Source organism: Pomacea canaliculata, linkage group LG6 (genome assembly GCF_003073045.1).
Source record: "Pomacea canaliculata isolate SZHN2017 linkage group LG6, ASM307304v1, whole genome shotgun sequence".
Classification (NCBI taxonomy): Eukaryota; Metazoa; Mollusca; class Gastropoda; order Architaenioglossa; family Ampullariidae; genus Pomacea; species Pomacea canaliculata.
Window position 1 is genome coordinate 31,424,226 of NC_037595.1, and position 21,310 is coordinate 31,445,535.

General features: G+C 39.6%; 1 protein-coding gene across 6 annotated transcripts in view; it reads right to left on the minus strand.

The window, feature by feature from the left end:
- Positions 1 to 21,310, minus strand: part of LOC112567133 (serine/threonine-protein phosphatase 6 regulatory subunit 3-like) — an 88,717-nt gene that overhangs the window by 36,560 nt on the left and 30,847 nt on the right. For 3 of the 6 annotated variants that reach the window (XR_003099760.1, XM_025243684.1, XM_025243681.1), the window contains 7 exons: positions 18,652 to 18,777; positions 17,590 to 17,654; positions 15,278 to 15,414; positions 9,643 to 9,728; positions 8,662 to 8,748; positions 2,982 to 3,079; positions 1,870 to 1,930 (listed from right to left, as the gene is read on the minus strand). Coding sequence is in view for 5 of the 6 variants with exons in the window: in XM_025243684.1 (XP_025099469.1) it covers positions 1,870 to 1,930; positions 2,982 to 3,079; positions 8,662 to 8,748; positions 9,643 to 9,728; positions 15,278 to 15,414; positions 17,590 to 17,654; positions 18,652 to 18,777 (660 nt within the window). In the remaining variant the exon portion in view is untranslated. The remainder of the gene's footprint in view (positions 1 to 1,869; positions 1,931 to 2,981; positions 3,080 to 8,661; positions 8,749 to 9,642; positions 9,729 to 15,277; positions 15,415 to 17,589; positions 17,655 to 18,651; positions 18,778 to 21,310) is intronic. The other 3 variants (XM_025243683.1, XM_025243685.1, XM_025243682.1) reach the window with 3 other exon arrangements.

A 21,310-nucleotide genomic window follows, 5' to 3' on the forward strand; every position in this document is an offset into this window, starting at 1 on the left:
CTACAATGTTGCTAACTCTCCTGGCTAACTCAGCGTATTTCCTCTTTGGACGTTTCTCTGTGCCGGCGCATGATTGTAGAACAGACGCCTTGTGTAGCTGACAATCCTTACGTAGACCATCAAGAAATGTTCACATCGTTGGATTATGACAGGAGAAGAGAGATTGAAGGGCGTGATGCCAACCCTCCACAGAGTTGTTTGTTCGTGTTATAGAAGCATTTAACAATGCTTTATAAAAGAATCAGTGATTAGAAATCACACATTGCTCTGTACAGGAATAAGTGTGTGGGGATGATGTATTCTAATTCAATGCTTTGACAGAAGCATTACATAATGCTTTATAAAGGATTAAGTGCCTGGGGATTAAGTGTCGGGGATGAAGTGCTTAGGGATTAAAAGTCTAGGGGATGAAGTGTCGGGGATGAAGTGTCTGGGAATTAAGTGACCGGACACCGACAGATGCAAGGCATGCATGTCAAAAAACTTCATTTCACACTGGTGAAGTTACTTTGGCAGTATCGACCCACATGGTTCTAAATCTTCAGCACATCACCAAAGAGGATGACGTGAGCACCCAGCGGCAGGAAGAAGTGGGGGCCAGAGAATGTATGAAAGTATAAATATGTCAGGTGTCATTATTCAAAAGCATGTTCATGACTGTAACGTGGCAATAAATTAGTTTTACTCGTTTTAGTTCGGTTGTCTGAAAACGAAACAAACCACACCAGAGCCAAACTAACAGCGCTGTATATACAAGCTCTGCCTTCTTGCTTCCAGCCTTGGATTTTATTGTGCATTTACAGATTACTTCCCAGAAGTGCATGAGTATCTGTCACGGAAGTGCAGATAGTGGTAAGAAAATGGTCTAAAAGAACGAGCATTGAATTCAGTAGATGGACATCACTGTCATTTCCCAGATTTAGGGTGTAAGAAACAAAGTATACATACCTGAAAAATAATAATACCTTAATGTGAACGCTAGGGTAGACTAACCTGCAAGCACGTCGCTCTAAAAACTTAGTGGAATGCACACATAGACCATAGATGTAAGCATGGACTACAAGCTGAATATTGTATCCCCACTTATGAGGAAAGATAGATAAGAGATACAGAGAAAGAAAAAAAAAAAAGCAATAAAAATAAAATTTGAAAATTCAGTTGTCTTTATGTTTGTGTCATTTGCCCTATTCATCCTTCTCTACATTATATATTCTAGTTTTATTTGTTTGTGGAGAATACATTCAGTTCTAACCATGACAGTATGTTCAGATAGAAGTCGTTTCGCTTCAGTTCTCAGAAGCTACAGCAAGTGCTGGTCGGGTGACAAAGACATTTTATTGCTAGGCTAGTCGGCAGTGCCTGTGATCTCTACCCTGCCTATTTTCCAGGTAGTAGTTGGAGACGACTGGACACTGTTAGTCAGCACCGCCACCTGTACTCCTACCTTCCTTCACAAGGGTGATACCATTCAACTATGTCGGCCAAAAGAAGCTCCGCCTTTAAATCTTAAGAGGACACATTTTGTACATGAAAAAAGTGGTTGTAGCCGCCATGGCAACGTCCAAAATGAGTTGAGAGTTCAGTCATTACTTTAATATAATTTTTTGACCACTTCTACCATTCCTTTAAACTTGCAAAACATTTCTATCGCAACTCAAAGTACCTAAATTTCTAAAAATCTTAAAATTCTGTGTTAAGTAAAGATCTGATTTACTCCTAAAATATTTCTTTACTCACAATGAAGCAGATAAATAATTTTATTACTGCAATTTGAAATAAACGAAATCATCAACAATAAAAAAAGCATGCTCGTAAAATGCTTTTTACTAAGATAAATCATCACTGTTATTTGAATACTTCAGTACACACAGCGACTTCATTGGCTTGAATGTTGAAATTGATACTGGATATCCTGTCAGAAAATGGTGCACTGAAAATATACGAAAAAAAGAAAACAAATCTGTACTCTACTTTCCAATGAAAGTGAAAACATTGGCCACTGGTTGATTCAACTGCACACAGGTCCAAGTCGACCATGCCCCTTAGTCAATTCATCCACAACCCAAAGACCATTCAACCATAATCCTGAGTTAATTTCACCACAGCCATAGTTGATTTGACCACTGGCCTCAGTCCATTTGACCACCGAGTACAGAAGTTACTATTCAGTGTGATGATACACTCGCTAATTTTATGTAAATGAAATGACTTTTTCCCCCTATACAAATTAGTCATGTGATATAAGTAGGTCAGTCGTCTCTGTTATCAAATGAAAAAAATAAACTGTTAGAAGTAATGTGGCTTATGGATGCCTATGTCTGTGCAAGGAAAAAATTCCTTGCTTAGTTTAATTTACTCAATTGCAGAGCAATTGGCATGCACTGCCATATGGTTCAGCCACACTTTTATTTAAAAAATGAGTAAAGCATTTACAAAAAATGCAAAAATGCCAGATTGTGTAGAAAACTCTGGTTTATTATTGACTTGAACTTGGATCTTCTCTCAAACACACACCAAATGCATCAACCAAGGATAATAGCATATCAAACTTCACTTATTTCATGGATAAACTATTGGATAGACGATGACAGGGTCTAATCAACTATGAGCAGTGATTGAATTGACTTTGGGCTGTGGTCGTGCTCAGATAAACTCATGCTGCGGTCGAATCAACCAGCCCCCAAATCAACTTTTAAAAAACCCAAAAACTATTAAGAACTGTTCCAGAAGTTAAAATTTAAAACAGACATGCTGATATTCGGTATCACAAAAAATGACATAAATACTGTTACAAAGTGGTTAACAATGGTTTTTCTGTCTTCATCACTGTCAACTAGCTCAGATTTGTTGCGTCTCAAACAAAATGATTAACATCCAAAAGCCTTCTTTCAAGTACCCTGCTTTGGCTATTCTAGATTCATCACAAGAAAGTTGGCCGCAAAAGATTAATGACACTAAATTTATAAATTATCATTACTTACTCAATTTTATCCTCCTGTTCAGCAAATTCCTCTTCATTGAACCCAAACTGGTCTATGAAGTTGCTTGTCATCTGTTGCAACTGGTAATCAGAGAAGGCCTGATAAACAAATCACATAGTGGTGATATCAAAGTATGCCAACAGTGAAATAGACAAATATACAGTAGACATATGTGCTTTGTGAACAGATACTGAGATTCAAAATTATTTTCACTTACATCCTGGAATGCCAAAGAATTTATTACCAAGCCAAGAACATTCCATGGTATGACAATATAACTTTATAATGATTGTAAATACTGTTATCAACAGACAAATAATACAATAGTATAAAATGACTGCAGGAAGTTAAAAAAATTCAAATGCATATTTGTTTTTAAGGTCCTGTTAGCAGCAAAGTCCATATAACAGTTTAAAAAAAAGATATGCATAAATAAAATAATAGCAACTACACAAAAATACCAATCGACAAAAGAGTATGCCTAAAAGAGGCAAACTGTGCCCTTTTCAGGTGGGAGTATTGGACTGAATGCAAATGATATCACAGATTTTTTTGCACTATTCAGCTGATCAGGAAAATAAGAAAAGAATTTGCAGCCTGCAGGTGGCAAAATAATCCTTTAAAAGGTTGACCACACCTTCTGTTGGGTTTTTGAAAAAAGCCTTTGTCACTCTTGATCTTTAGTTTGGAGGTTCTTATTAAATGTACGTGCATACGTTAATATAAAACAGGTGTGTCACTATTTAATCCTTTGGTGGCTCACGGACTGAAAGTGTATGTCGAGTGTATGTTGAATGGATTGGAACATTAGTTGGAAAGTGTTAAAGGTGACTGAAAGTGCGTAGTGAACACAGTTCACCAGTAGGGTTTGGCCAAAACGAGTTATGGAGGTTTACTCAGGCCAGGGATACCATGAGAAGAAGACATGCCGGAGTCACGAGTAGTTACAGGTTTTAATTGTTTAAACTGAAAGAGTTGGAGCTCTACTGGATAAAGAAGAATTGCCTCCCAGGACCATTTAGGATCAACATGTTTTGGGTCAGCACCAAGCAGCATGTGGGCTAGGAGACAATGACATCACCGCGGATTGCCTTCCCTGTGACCCCTGGAACCGCCTGACCGACGCAGCCAGTGTGTATGGCCGTCGTGTATGTATTTGTGTAATGGGATACTTGTTGGCGGGACATGTGGAGAGTGACGACCCTAAGAGGGATGATGAACTGTGAGTCATGTACTCAACAATTGCTAAAGAGATCATAAGATAATAGAAATGAAACTTTGTTGATGAACAGAACTGTGTGAGGCATGTGATTTTCATACATCTATCTATTCCTCTTCGTGCATCAGGTTGCACATAAGGCCTCAACCAGAGTCCGCCACCGATGTCGATCGGATGAAACCCGCTCTAGGTGACCCCATGTCCAGCCCTTTCCCTTCATCTCCCTTTCCACTGTTCTTCTCCAAGTTTCCTTTGGGCGGCCTCGTTTTCTTCGGCCGTCTGGAGTCCATCGTAGGGCGACTCTGGAAAGGTCTGCTGTCTGCTGGCGGAGCACATGTCCAATCCATCGCCAACGCCTTCGTTGAACCTGCGTGGTGATGGACTCGGTTTCAGTTCTTCGGTGGAGTTCTTCGTTGGTGATGGTGTTTGGCCAAAAGATGTTAAGTATGCGCCTGAGGCATCTGTTATGGAAGACGTCAAGCTTGTTACTGATGGTTTTGGTCATCTTCCAAGATTCTGATCCGTAAAGGAGGGTGCTGATCACATTTGACTTGAAGATTCTCAGCTTGATCTTCTGGCTGATGTTTTTTGCCTTCCATGTGCTCCTGAGTGAGGCGAAGGCCTGGCTGGCTTTCGCCAGTCGGGCTCGAATCTCCACCTCCGCATCCCCAGTGTTTGACATTTTGGACCCAAGATAGGTGAAACTGTCAACTTCCTCAATCTCTTCTCCATTTAGTTTGATGCTGTCTTGGACTCTGGCGTTCACTCTCATACTTTTCGTTTTCTTTGTGCTGACCTTCAAGCCAAGGTTTCCAGCTGTTTCTGAGAAGGCCTTTTTTTTTCCTGCATGTCTTTGGTGGCGTGTGACAGCAGGGCAATGTTCATCAGCAAAGTCTAAGTCTTCCAGCGCTGTTGTTGCTGTCATAGTCATGGTCCATCTGATCCCTCTCCTCTCACTGTCAGTGGAAGTCTTCATGGTCCAGTCCATGGCCAGGATGAAGAGGAACGGCGACAGAATGCAGCCCTGCTTCACCCCGGTACTGACGTTGAAGGGTCTGTGAGCTCCGTGTCACAGACAACCTGGGATTTGAAATCGCTGTACAGGCATTGCAATGACCTGAACAAGTTTTGCAGGGACTCCATAATGCCTCAGGATCTTCCATAAGGATTCGCGGTGGATGCTGTCAAAAGCCTTCTCCAGGTCGATGAAATTGATGTACAGCGGTGTGTTCCATTCGTTGCTCTGCTCCAGAATCTGTCGCAGAATGAAGATGTGTTCAGAGCAGGATCGCCCAGGGCGAAATCCTGCTTGCTGTGGTCGGAGGTCTTTCTCAAGAGTTGCCGTCAGTCTTGACAAAACAATCTTGCTGAAGACCTTGCTGGTGTTATGCCCCTCCAATTATTGCAGTCTCCAAGATCTCCTTTCTTGGGTAACTTGAAGATGAGCCTTGTCTTCCACGCAACAGGGACCTGCCCTGATTCCCAAATTTGCCTGAAGATTTCAGTCAGCTTGGGAGCTGTCACATTTATATCTGCTTTCAACATCTCTGCTGTTATTCCATCTGCCCCTGGTGCTTTGCCGCTCTTCATTGTCTTGACTGCTGCTGTCACTTCTTCAAGGCTTGGTGGGTCTGTGCAGATGTCAAGGTCTATAGCTGCTGGCTGGATGTCCGCAAGCTGAGGGGGATCTGGTCTGTTCAGAACCGACTCAAAATGTTCCCTCCAGCGCTGTAGTTTTCCTGCCTCTCCCTCGATGACATTACCGTTCACGTCTTTCACTGGCACATCACTGTTCTTAAACCCGTTGTTTAGCTGTTTGTTTATCTTGTACAGTGTCTTCAGGTCATTTTTACTTGCTGCATTTTCTGCTTCATCTGCCAGTTTCTCTATATGGTCTCTTTTGTCGGTTCTTGCCATCCTCTTTACCTCTTTGTTTAGTTTTGTATATCTTTGTCTGTTGTTCCTTCAGGCGTTCAGATCTCGTGCTGTTGATTCTTTGTTTGACTGACTTTCTCTCTTCTATCTTCTTCCATGTCTCTTCTCTGATCCACTGTTCTTTCTTTTCGTTGGAAGCCCAGTATTTTCTCTCCTGTTTCCTGTAAGACTCGATTGAAGTCGTCTAAGGTCATCTCTTGTTGGTCTCCTAGTGCTGGAACCTGTTCTTTACTTCCATAGCAAAGGCCCTTTCGGTGGCTGGATTTTTTAGTTTGCCGGAGTCCACTCTCTGCTGACGTGCCTGTTTTCCTCGTGATCGACGTAGCTTCAGAGAAACTGTGGCTATCACAAGAGTGTGGTCACTGGCAATGTCTGCTCCTCTGTAGGCTCTAACATCTTGAAGTGAGCTCCTCCATTTTCGGTTGATGATGACATGGTCTATCTGGTTCTTTGTGAGATTTTCATACATAGATGGTAAGATTGGATTAAGTTGAGATTAATCGAGGAAGTGCCCCTGAGGTACACCTTGCATGTATCGTTAGACATTGTCGCCTACAGAGTATTGTGTTGAGGCAAGTTGTTATTTATGCACCCGTGTTTTGTAATCTGTAAAGTCCTGAGCCAGTTAACAACTTGATAACATGATTTGGGCATCCTCAGGCAACTGTTTTGTTGTGTTTTGAAAGAATGCGCATTTGTCTGGTGCGAGTGTGTTGTAGAGCCACCCGAGCCATGACAGGTGTCAGTGCTTGAGCATTCATTTATAGCCGACTTTCAGCGTTGGGATGAGGTAGTGTTATGTGGGACAGTATGGTCATGACCGAGTCAATCTGACTCAGGGAGGAGGTTGATAAAGCTGGAGTGATAAGGTTTCTGGTAGAAATGACAAGGTCTTGTTCACCGATATCACATCAGTTGACTGTGCTTTAAACTATTTCCAGGAGTTGTGTGTTTATAAAAATAATATTATCATGACTAAGTTTAGCAACATTTTGCAGAAGTCAAGTTAAAAAAACTATAAATATTTAAAAGAGAGTCAATGTCTACTATGGTACATGTGTATTGATCAATTGCTCTTACCTGAAGAGTTAGTTCTCCTATAAATCTCTAATCGAGAGCAATAATAGCAGAATAAGGACAAAATGGAAGCGAAAACACAACGAAGACATAAATTATATGTTTCTAAAGGTCATTTTTCAACATTTAAATTTATAGATGCTTGAAGTTGTGGTTGCTAGAATGAAAGCAGACTGGTTGATCTCCCATGACCCTTCCCAGTTACGACCTGATTTTGATAGATTTTAGCAAGTCTTATTGTATTAACCCCATCCCAAAAAGGATAGTACCTGCAGAAATGAAAGAGGCCAGAAGTCACCCTAGGAGAATAACTCTGATCTGATTTCAACCGTGAACATTCCAGCAAACAACAGATAAATGCTTTTTGTGAAGTTAAGGATTAATGTACAATAACTTTGATAGTTCTGCAGTCCTATCTGCCCAAGGTCTCAAAAGCCACTTGTGTTTTGCCCTGGAGCAGAAAGTGTCCAGAGTGGAGGCATTTTAAAGATGAAAACCTCAACAGAATATTTCAAACCCGTTGTTTGTGTTTTGCTACACACTTCACATGACCACGATTGACTATTTTTCTTTAAAGCCATACTTGAAAGAGTTCAGGTTTATTCCTCTTGCTCCCCCACCATCTATGGTGCAACAAGGGGATGCAAAAGAATGCTACCACAAAGAGTATTTCCAGCAGGGATGCACTAGTGCTGTCAAAAGACAGACCAAACTATCTAGACCCCAGCCTTCTAAAAATACCACCATCATGTCAGGGCAAAAGAGTTGTGTTTGTGTAATGAGCTTCAACTGACTAGACTTCAACCATCATGATCCCCTCTTCCCCTGACACAGTTCGCCCTGCAAGGCAAGAGTCTATATAAGGCCACAGAAAAAAATACCCCCTCTCCCCTGGAACCTACGAAAAGGCGACTTTATGCAGAAAAAGATGACCTGAGAAAGACCAGTAGAGAAAAGGAGGATTTGTTTGTGGATGTTAATCACCTTGTCAGGAGGTTTTATCAACAAGAATGGAATCACAGTGAGAAATGTTTATGCTTATGAAATAAAGTCAGCAAAAACTAACCAGTGATAGGCCAATAAAACCCATAAACTAAATTAAAAAACATCATGCAAAAGCACAAAACATGTTGAAAAACATGCCATAGCCTTTGACGAGCTACTAAAACAATCTAAGAAACAAAAAACGAAAGCAGCAGATGAGGGAGAGTTTGCTAGAAAAGAACCAGGACAGAATGAGGCTGTGTGTTCACCTCAGCATGTGAACTCTGGAGGCCCAACGAGTGGTAGGGCATCAGTAGTTCAGACAGAAATACTGCACATCTTAACAAAATCTGCTACAAATTTTCAAACATTTTACATAATTAAATTTAATGATTTTCTTGTTAATTTTCCAGGCAACAGTATCTATTTTCAGAAGAAGCCACACAATATAAAGTTATTTCTTACTTGCTGCATGGCTGTATCCTGGGGAAATGGAATGTCTTTAAAATCAGAATCATCATCTTCACTGCTAGAAGCCAGTGGATGTCCTCTCTGAAATTAGAAAAAGAAAAGCAAACAACATGCTAGATACATTGTGCAGTCATTAATAACAGTAGCAAGCTTTCTCTGGCAGCAAAACTGGTGAAACTGTATGTGTCCCTCAACCAAAATTTAAAACACCAAACTGCTTGTTGTTTTAAGGAAATTGTGTGAGTGTGGTTATCTTTCTGTGAATTGATTGAACAAAGCTCTTGACTGTTACGCTCTTCAAGGAAAATTACAAATGGCAGACAACTCACATGCTTGATTTTAAATATATGTATACACACACTCAAGTAACAAATACAATGAAAAGTCAGTCTAAAATGTAAAATTATTTAAGCTTTTTGACATATAAAAGAATATATTAATATTAATAAACACATGTTTGTACAGCACTTAACTCAATATTAGTGTCATGATCAGAAGACTAATCCACTACATGAACATGAAGTGAAAATTACAGGTAACATCAAAGCATAGTCAGACTGTTATACAGGCCACAGCATGGCAAAAACAAGTTATTTATCTGTTGGGAAGCTCAAAAAAGGAGTTGGTATAGTCTAGATGGGGCAGCACTAGTGCAGATGCGAGTTTTTTGGTGGAAGAAACTGTTACTGAAGGTCTTATATGGCAAATTCTTTGAAGCTCTAGTAAGAGTGACGCATCAAGATTTCTCAATCTGAGAGAGTGAGGTACTCACACAAGAGAATGTGGAAGGTGGTGTAGCTTTAAAACTCACAGTTAAAGATGGTGAGAAATATCTCACTTTTGTCTTCACTTTACCATAATTTTTTTTTCATCCACTTATTCACTACTGAGTTTACGGTATTCCTTGTGGTATTAAGAGGTTTAATGGAGACAAATTTAAAAGGTACAAAAACTTAACACCTGAGAAATACTTACAAATTCAATAGCATTTTTCTTGTTGATCTCTGCAAGTGTGCCGGAAACAAATGATTCCCACTTTTGCTTATAATCTTCAGGCAGGTCTAAAAACAAAAAAATGATGCATGTCACACCACTTCTTCACTCTTTTCATTTTTTTTTTTTTTAAGGCCCTTCGCCCCTCCTGGGGCATAGGCCATCGACTACAGCCTTAATGTTGTCGATGTTTTGGTAGCAAGGATTTGTTTTACGGGGTGGGGTGCTGGCCCCACGCCCAACCCTCCTCCTTTTTCAGCCGGGCTTGGGACCGTCCTTGCGGAGGGCAGCCAGCCCTGTAAACAGATGCCACGTGCAGAGAAAGAACAGCATGCCCGAGACGAGAAATGAACTAAGGGCAGCCAACCTTCACTGTATTGGTGACAGGTGCTAACAGCGCTAACCGTTGCGCCACCGGGCCGCTCTACTCTTTTCATTGGCTACCAATTAAGGCTAGAACAGACTACAAGCTCTCAACGCTATGCTATGGATTCTTTGATGGCTTCTTTCTCCATTACTTTACTGTAATCTTGTCTGACCACACTCCTGCTCAACACTTCGCTCCTCATCAGACTCCCACAGTCTATCCCTCCTTCCCACAAAGTCACATACCGATAACGGCTGTTCTCCCTCTGTGCTAAGCAGGAATTCTCTTCACATTCGCCACTCAATTCAAAGGCTACATTTAAACATATTTGTTCTCTAAGTGCTATCCCCGAATCACTATCCTTAACTCACTCTTTTGCAATATTGTCTGCCATTTAACCATCATGTAACAACTCCATTTTAGACTGTTTAGACCTATATCCCTTCATACTTTTATCCATTGCTTTACGTTCCATTTGACAGTGTAGACAGGGACATCATCTGGATGCTGACGATCCACTATTGCATTCCACCTAAGCTCATAAACATCCTTTAGACATGCTTTTGAGACCCTACGCCTCATCTGGAACTCCCGAGCATTATCCTTCAGCAGTAAGACCTGCATCTTCAACACCAATGAGAAAGCAGTCCTACTGTATGGTTCTGAAACCTGGAGAGTGACAAACACCATCAGCAACAAGCTCCTGACCTTTACCAACTGATGCCTATGTCATATTCTGGGAATAAGATGGCCTGAAAAGATCGCCAACAGCAGCCTGTGGAAAAAAACCAACCAGAATGCCACTAGTCAAGACATCAAAAAGCGCAAATAGGGCTGGATAGGACACGCCCTGCGCAAACCAGCTGACACCATTGCCAGGCAGGCACTTGACTGGGACCCTCAGGGGAAGAGGAAAGTTGGGGGACCGAAGCAGACTTGGAAAAGAACAGTAGAAAGCGAGGCAAAGGACATTGGAAGCACATGAGCCCAACTGAGGGGTACTGCCAAAAACTGATCTGTTGGCGAGGTGTTGGTGCCCTATGCTCCTCAAGGAGTAACAAGAAATAAACTATTATGTTCCACTCTTGTACTTCAGCTTTATATTGTTCAGTGTTCCTAATGTATTTGACCATTTACAATCTGTTATCTAATGTTTATTCATCATTACTGGTCTGCGCAGAAAGTGTGATCTTGGTTGTGATGCTGTGCATTACGAGTACATATTATTATTTAGGAGGTAAGCAATGTTTACTTTATAGAATTTACTGTTCTCACATCAACTTTTAAGTTATACTACACATTTCCCTAAATCAGCACTCTCAAGACTGCATCAAAACACTACACATGCACTTGCAGAAAAAAACTACTTGGAATTAAAACTTTAAATTACAGCAACTGAAAGGGATTCAAGTGGAGTATTTATAGGAAGATGTGCACTTTGATCAGCAATTATTTCAGGATACTTTTGGTCCACATAGATCAGTTTTCAACACAAAAAGACCTTACCTAGTGAACACCTGCTAAATGTGAACAAGCATGTTTTTCTGGCACCCAGTTTATTCATAAGCAGACAGTTTTTATTTTTTTTTATTTTTTTAGGTGATATCCCTTTCTAAACAACCCAGCAAAAAACATTGTTTTTGTCAGCTGTTAAAGCCAGATTAGAAACATTTATTTTCTAACTCATACATGTTAGATTATAGAATCTGAAAAATGGACCTGAAACGCCATCAAAAATGGAGGGGGGGGGGGTTGTGCATCCCAGTTTCCCTATTTTTTCTTTCCCTATTTCATTATTACAGCATATAATGTGCAAAGTCTTGTAAAATTGTAGAGTAGCAATTATTATGAACATAGATCTCCTTTTTATTTACTGATTTATGTTTAACTAAGTATTTGGAGTTGGCAGATCAGTTGTACAGAAGTGCATGATGTTTGAGTGTAATATATGTGCATGCATGCATGTTGACAGATGATCTTTTATTTTTATTATGTAAATGCCATAAGATTTTCTTTGATTTCTTTTGTGATGAATCATAAATATCATAAACATTATTATTACATGCCATCTTCCTTTATTACTAGTTTACGTCAACAACCTGAACTAGGGATACAAAGATAAATTTGACAACCTATTAACTTTTAATTTAGTCTCATTCTCATCTTTGATTAGCCAAATCTATTTTACTTGTGTTTTTATTTTTAAGTGGTGCTCTATTCGGTGGAATAATAATAATTATTTTGATGATGACCAGTATTTATAAGGCACCTAATCTACAGGTAGTAGGTGCACACATTCAATCATCTACACCAGTGATGCCCAGCCTTTTTCGGCCTGCGGGCCATATCCATTTCGGACAGCCGTGTCGCGGGCCATATCCATTTCGGACAACCGTGTCGCGGGCCACTTCACCGCAAAAATACAAAAAGGAAAAAAAAATAGAGTAGATACCATGTTTATTAGAAACAAGTTGTACTTACCATTAATTATATAGTAATTAGTGGGATATTTGAAGTTGTTTTCCCGAAACCAACTTCTGAATGTCCGGCCTCATCGTAGAGACACCAAGTCAGAGCACTGAATCGAAATGTTTGTCCATCGAAAAAAAGATTGAGAGACGCCCCTACGTAGAGATAAATACTTCTTCTTCCTTTTTTATTTTTCGGTTTTTTAAGGTCTCCTTTTATTACTAACATGCCAATTTCCTGCACTGTGGGCAGAAGTTAAGCGGGCCGTAGGTTGTGCATCCCTGATCTACACTATTCATAAATTATGATAAACCACCTATCTTCCAGTTAGGAAATGCATTACACAGTCAAACAACACTAGCCCAGAATTATAAGCAATACTTTCAAAACAAATAGATTTTCAAGTTGAGAGAAAGTAGGGTAAATATTTCCAGAGCTGATCCCCACAACAAGAAAAGGAACAGACTTCATATGAGCAATGCCTGAAGTGACCTAAAAGATGACTGTCAGTGACAGGGAGAGAAAAGGTAGAGCTTAGCAAGAGACCAGATTAGAAAAATAGCTAAGAGATACTCAAGTGATAATTGTATGCCATTTACAACAACCTTGTATTGACGTGCTTAGTTTTGTATTTACAACAACCTTGTATTGACGTGCTTAGTTTTGTATTAGTTTCTGCCTAGCACTACAGCAGCCACAGAGGATATATTGTGGCAAAACCCCCATAAAGTTTCGCTGAACAATGAAAACAAGGCTACCTTATGACATATAAATACAAATGATAAAGGCATTACCACAGGAACTAAAATTAGATCATGACGATAAAATTACAGTCAGATGATACCAGTGACTGCAACTGACCAGGGGAATGGTAAGCACCTCTGGTGGTCTGGTCTGATCTGATTTAAAGTTGCCTGGGATACCACCATGGTCATAGGCCCAAATGAAGACAATGTCTTTGTTAGAACAAAGAACTGCATCAAAATGGTCAAGATGATAGGAAAGGAAAGCTTGGAGAGTAGTGAGTCTACAAATGATTAATAAGTTCTGCTCTGAAGACCAGTATGTGCTGCAAGGTTACAGCTACAGGTCCACCATTTGGAACTTTGTATTTTTCCAGAAAGACCACTTAAAAAAATTAAAAAAATGCTGTAAGGTCTGGGTGAATCTCAGGAAGAGTCCAAGAAGGAGAAGGAAAGGCTCTACATAAACACTTGAATAACCATCCTGTAAATGAAGCATTATGTGGAGAGATAATGGTTTTAGCTCCTTAGAACACATGACCTACAGGGCAGTATGGAGGGCTAAAAAGCATCACATGTGCTTTTAAATGATGAGAAAGAGAAAGTGAGGCAACTGTGTACAAACATTGAAAAGAATTGGTGTGAATGATACCAACGCAGATGCAGAGTTCTCGACGGTGAGATAAGAATCTCACAACAAGCATAATCTAGCTTTGAGGGAACAAGGGTATGATACATATAAGGCCATGCAGTCTGACACTTTCCCTCTTGCCAGCTGACGTGGCTGATTACTGAAAGAACATCCGAGAGATTAATAGAGGTTTGATAAGAGAAAGGAAGGGCAGTTTGCTGTCAAAGTTAAGTCCGAGAAATTTTCTGGACCACTTTGAGTACTGTTTCATTTACAAATGGAAACATCTGTAAACATGCCTAGCAGTGTACTAAAGTGGATGCATACTGCCTTCAAAGAAGAGAAATTTGAAATTATTTTATGTCACCCTGTCACCCAATTCTGCCCACCATTCAAGGCATGGTAGGAATCTGTCTATAATGCAGACAGAAAAATCATCAGCATACAATAAGACTTCCAAGCATGGACAGATTTTTAAGTAGAATCTATTTTAAAATTGAAAAGAACAGGAAAGAGCAGGGGTGGGCAATTAATTTTGCCAAGGGGCTGCATGAAAAATTGGGATGGTTTCAGAGGGCCGGACTAACATAGTTAACTCAGTTTTACCCAATACTGTATATATAGTATATATATATTGGTGGGCAGGCCAGCGGGCAGGCCGGTCAGAGGCAGGAGGCGGTCCGGATCCGGCCCGCGGGCCGCCCCTTGCCCAGGTCTGGGAAAGAGTATGCTGCCCTTAGCGATCCCCAATAACTGTTCCTGAGGATCAGACGGAACAGACCCGTCTTGAACTTGAAAGAGGCAATGCAATAGGACATTTCTAAGACTGGCATATGGAAACTAAAGAAGCGAAAGTCCAACAAAATACATTATTTCCAGGTTGTATCATTTGCCTCTCCAAATTGAACAATAATTTTTTAAAAAACCTTTTAGACATGCTCATTGTGTACAAATGCATCTGGGGAAAAAACTTCAAAACGGACTAGGTAGTCCAGCTTGCTATGATGCTATCAGAAATGACTCTGCATCAAAAAGAACCCAAAACTCAAGTTGTCAGGCGAGGAGGGCATTCACCATATGCTCTAAAGTTGAGAATAGGAAACTAGCGAGCAATTAAACAATTAGAATTTGAATCAAAGGGATCCTTTCCATGTTTTGGGGTGGGCACCACTGCCTCTCTCCACAATGAAGGGAAGCAGCCAGATAAAATTTAAAATGTCAAGGAGGAAAGATATATGCCAGTAGTAGATAAGGAACGCTGTCTAGGCCAGGTGCATAGTCCTTGCACTTCTGAAGGGTTTGTTGCAGCAAGAAAGGTAGCTTATACTGTTCAGTTACCAAAAATTAACTGGTAAGGTTTTCAAACTTAAAAATAAACTCCAGAGAGTAATCACTTATTTCTTTTACCAGTTAAATATTTTTTGATGAGTTCACTGTTACAGCCCTTCTCCACTGCACTGGTCACTGCATTTGCCATCTTAGTTAGATGACCCATAAATCCTTTTCTTCGCCCTCCTTCAGTCTTTCTGAAACATTTGTGTAACCTTTTGTCTATTAAAAACAAAATCGAGAACAAAGCATCTACAAGTAACAAAATTTATCCTCTTCCCAAAAAACAAAAACCCTACCAAAAATTATTTTGTACACCAAAAATCTGAATCATTTCCACTTAAAATTCAGAACTGTAAAAGAATCCTTAACTTTAATTGCATCTAAAACATAAATTTCAGGGACTACAAAGGGGTCACCATATTGTGTTATTAAATAACATCAGAATAATCTGGCACAAAAGTTAAGTAGCCAAAACACATCCTGGATTTGGAGGTTATGCAAACCAGAGCAAAATGATTAAAAGCTGAGTGAAATGGTGGCGAATACCTGCACGACAGAGTTGGGTTGAGTTGGTTGTGTTTTACACCATGCCAGCAACTATGGCTATATCATGGTGACATAAAGTAGACTTTAAAAAGTTTAAGGGCAAGTTACCCAGGTGACATAACCACAGAATCTTAATCAATAAAAAAAAAAAACCACAAAAAAAAAAAAAAACAAAAACGAATGTTACAAAAAAGTGAATAAAGTGTTAAAGAAATTTAAAAAAAAAAAGGGGGGGGGGGGTTGTTGCGGCCCCAAAGCCATCAACAAATCAAAGCGCAAAATTATCAAAACACAAACACTTAAATCTTATGATACAGTCCATCCTTATTAAAAACGTAAAAATAGCGCCAATGGGACAGACTTAATCAGGAACACAAAGAAACCTGTTGTGAAAAAAAAAACCTGCTGATGGATACTCCGGAGTTCGGGACAAGTAATTAAAACAAACCACACTAAAATTTTCTTGACACCATGGACACATTGATGGTGATTCGCCTTGTAAAAGGTGCAATTGCATTCAAAGGTGTGTCCTAAACTTAGTCTTGTCAGATGTCCTTGAGGTTTTCTACCTACATCTGGCATTAGAGTCTGTTTTTCTGTGGAAGTGTATGCAAAAATGGCAGCTTTCATAAACTGGGCTAATAAACAGTTCCTTTGCATCCTAAAAATTTTGACACAATTAAAAATTTCATGGATCAAGAAACTGTACAAAACAAGTCTTTTTAAGCAGCAAACAATAGATCAAGCAGACATTTTATAAGGAGTCAAAAATACTGCCAGGCAGTTGTTGCTTTTGCCAAAAGTACACTGAAGTCAGGATAAACGCAATCTTCCAGGTATGACATTGAATAAGGAATGAGAAATTTAAAAAACTCGTAGACCTATGCAGTGATATGAAACTACTATCTACAACAAGCTTCCCATTATATAGTTACTTCAGAGATGGTCCAGGTGCACAGAGTTTGGGTCAAGTTGACAATCAACAAAAATGATGGCAGTAAAAGAACACATTTTCTTATTGTTTTTATAATCTTTGTACAATCTTAATGTCCCCTCTCTTTCAATTTTCCCTACAATTTATTAGGGACATGAAATCTCAGGGCTGTCTTACTAAACACAAATTAGTATTGCAACCCAGGATACTAAGGAATTCTTCAGAAACTACCCCCACCTCCTCCCTTGTTGTAACAATAAGTGGGAATTTAGAAAGCGCAACATCTAAGCCAAAGGCGGACTCATTGGGCTGAACAAGATCAGCAAATAGTAACAAAAGATGTAGAACAAAACCATAAGATAGTAAGAAAGATGTAGAACAAGTAAACAAAAAAAGTAATAAAGACAGAACAAAATCACAAAATAGTAACAAAGATGTAGAATAAAACAATAATGCAAGGACTCGCTTTGTTTTTGCAGTAAAGGGCAATCACTGTAGATTTAACAGTAACAACTCCAGAGAATAAAGTTAGTGACATCAGGAGAATACTGGAAAGATACCAAGTTATCTTGAGAATATAAAGAAATGTTATCAGAAACTGCAAGAGGGTGATCATCACTTTAGTTTATTTTATGCAGGTCAAGGTCGCTGCCAAAGCGAGTGATGTATGCTTAAGTGAAATCCAGCTAATAGATCCAAACAGTTCGCACTTCAAATAATATTAACAGTCCTGTTGCAAACCAGAAGAGGAAGAAAACACAGCACAAGCACATGTAAACCCTTTTATCCAAATCAAAGCATGACCACAGAACATAAAATCAAGGAAAGGTGATTCCCTCAGCCTGTTAAGCGAAGAGACAGAACTCTCATCTCATGGCTTCCACTTTATATTCTTGTATAAACTTACTGTTGATGATCATTGTCTTGCCACTCAGTCAGAAGTCTCTGCACCAGCTTCACATCCGTCAACAACTTGGGGGAAAAAAAAGTTTTATACCATTCAACAATTCACCAAAGGTTTTCTTACTTCAGTGAATCTACAATTGAGGAAAATGTTCAGTGGAAAAAATGACCTTACATGATAGGTGCCTCCTTATAGGGTTTCCACAGAAGCCAATCAAGTGCACTATATTCAATACAGATAAAAGAGGTAGAAGAAGAAAATAAAGTAAGAAAAAGTTAAACTGTTGACATAGTTTTGCTTATTCATAACTGTGCCAAAAAATCTGTTAACATGTGATAAGAAAGAAAACAAGAGGAGTAATCATAGTCATTTGTTTGCTGACACTTATGTTTCTTTCATGGCTGTCAGTTCAGTTGTGTGGAGTACATTTAGCTTGCATCCATGAAATGGACTTTTACAAGTTCTTGATTGGCTTCTGTGGAAACCCAATAAGGCAATCAAAACAGATAAAAGAGGTAGAAGAAATTAAACGACATAGTTTTGCTTATTCATTCTATTCCTCTTCGTGCATCAGGTTGCACATAAGGCCTCATTGCTTATTCATTACTGTGCCAAAAAAATCTGTTAATGAGTGATAAAAAAGAAAACAAGAGGAGTAATCACAGTGAAACTAAAGCTCATCAACTGTAAATCTATAGAAACCATGAAATAGATTTTGGAATGACTCAGTTTATACTCCGGTTAAAATTACATCAATGCAAAATAAAACTGCACAAGAACAGCTTATTAGTTGCTTGTGTTATGTATCATAAGGGGGATATTCCTATCAAATTTCAGTCCAGGAAAAGCAAATATCCATCACTATTATGTCTGCTAGTTGATGACTTCAGTAAAAGAAGTAAACTTGCTATTATTGATATAGGCAAAGGCATGTCTTCTCTGCCAGACATGAGGGTGAAGGCATAAGAGAGTTAATTATCTGTACCAAAGAGCCTCCAGCAGTGTACAAGTCCATACCTTAAATATATAAATGCTTACATAAACCTGTCTTAAAAAAAAAAATACCTGAGCAAGCAGTAGGTGATCTTCAGTGTTGTTCTTCTCTTGAGCTGGGTTATTGAGAATTAGAAGGATGCACTGTTCGACTTGAGTGTGTAAAAAGTTGTTCCAGGTATACTGAAAATACAAATCCTGAAAAAAGAGATAAGATGGCTTTATATAAATGTATACATCAACTTCAAAATTAAATATATCTTAAAAAAACTTGCATTTTCTTATAAATATGCTCATCATATCTGACTAAACAGATAATGGAGTAGCACATGGGTCACTTCATGGGTTCTGGAAAAAAGTTAAAGGGAACATTTGGGGCAAGATGCAGCCTTGAAATCTGACAAAAAGTTTTTGAGTTTATGGCATATAATGAATGGTCAACAACCACTATCCACTCACGAATTGATTTTTTTTTTAAACAAAACCATGCAGAAATATATATTGTTACTTAAGATAGTGACTGATTTTATTTGTTTTTATGCTTAGAATTAGTGATATATGTTTGGGACATAGCAACAGTTTTTTGAAACTGGGTCATATTGCATACCAGCAGAAAGAACATCCATCACCTTTCAAATGAAAGTGTGTTCAGGGCCTATGGGAATTTCCACATGCAAATTCCCACTTTTTCTACAAGACAAAGAGCCAGAAAATTTCTAATATAATGTGTAAGCACACTTTGAATATAACCAATCAGAATTTACTACCAACAACTTCTGCCAGGTTATAGGTCACATGAATATGATTCAGAGGTTTTTGGGTCTCCCACAATCTAGTCATGAATGACTTGTGGATATAAACAGTACGCATTAAAAGTTAGGAGGACCCCTTCAATTTTCATCAATGGGGTCCCAGGGGACCCCTTCAAATTTGGGCGAAGAACAGATACAAAATTGGGTAACTGTAGTGTCTGACATCGTAGCCTAATCTATTGTTGTCGTCTGCTACAAGGTGAGAGTTACTTCCCTTGCACTGAATTTTTTTCCTTTACCGGGAAGAGTTCCATTAACCTATTTGCAAGATGTTGACAGCATAATTAAAATCATCGTCTCAGAAATGGAAAGTGAGCACCCCATGTACAGTGAGCATAAGACTTTGCACAGACTTCATGGCACAGAAATCTTGCTGTTTCTGACAAGACATTACAGTGCTTTGTGTGCCTGAAAGGCAGTTGAACAAAGTATCTTGATTTGTTTTTTCACATTGTGAAGGGACCCTTTAGAGTTAGCCTGGGACCCCTTAGAAATCTGAAGAAGGGATCCCTGGGACCGCAAAGAATTTAGCCTTAGCAGAAGCCCTGCTTTCAATGAAGGGCAAAACAAATATCAATATAAAAAAGCTCTAGTAAAGCACCTACTAGAACTGGATGTAAACACCAGCCTAGTTCTATGGATCCGATCATTCCTTAAGGATCGACCACAGAAGGTGGGTCTCAGAGTTCCACCGACAGGTACTGTAGGGTTCAGCAGCTCGTTTGAAGGAGTAAATCTGTCAATGGATGGAATGATTCTGTCAGATGAGCAGATCCTCAACACTGGTACCCCTCAGGGATGTGTGCTTTCCCCCATCCTGTTCTCTGTATATACCAATGAGAATAGTATTAACAGTGCTATTCTCAAACTTGTGAAATATGAAGATGACATGGCCCTTGTGGGCTGGCTGAAAGACGAGCAGTCCCTGTCACAGTACCTGGCCTTCGTGGGGGAACTGGAGGAGTGGTTTGACCACAGCTTTCTGGAGCGTAACGTTGAAAAAACGGTGGAGATGGCCTTTGGAAGAGCATACGAAGGAAGAGATGGCACAACTCCTCTCTCCCCACTAATACAAATCAAGGGACAGCAGGTGCAGAGGGCTGCTGTGTTCAGGTACCTTGGTGCAGTGATCGACGGGAAGCTCTCCTTTAGTGATCACGTGAACCAAGTGTAGACAGGCCCAGCAACGGCTGTACCTTGATTTGTATTAGTGGTGATGGAGACTGTGTACAGGTCTCTTTGGAGAGCATCCTCTCATTTAACATCGCTGCCTGGTATGGTCACCTCCTCGTCAAAGACAAGGCAAGGCTGGCCAGAGTCATCCACCAGGCCAATAAAATTATTGGTAAATCACAGCTGCCACTTTCTGACTTGTACCTTCATGCAGTCAGAAAGATGGCACATAACATCATTTCTGACCTAACGCACCCTCTCCATCCCAACTTCCAGCTGTTGCCCTCAGGCAGGCACTATAAAGTGCCACGTGTATGGAAAGCTGCCTACCAGAGGTTCTTTGTGCCAGCAGCCATCACAAGGCACAAGGACTCAGGAGGAATCAAACACAGTCTGAAGAGTAGAGGGTGCTGACATCCATTATCAGCCATCACCTTGTTGAATGTGCGCTCCTCTTCGAACAAGCAAGACGAGCTCTCTGTGCTCAATCTAAATAATGAAATGCAGGGATTTCTGTCACAGGCCAATAGATGACATTGCCTACAGGTGATGAACAGATAGTAGTATCAACTGACAAAGTACTAGGAGGATGACGGAAATGCAGTTCAGACACATTTTGTTGCAGTCTGCAATGCCAACGCATTTTTTTTTAATATATATAAAGAAATATAAGGTACTGAAATTTCATGGACCATTTGACGGAGATCCAACTATCATGATAATGTATCTTTACTCCTAACTGTGTG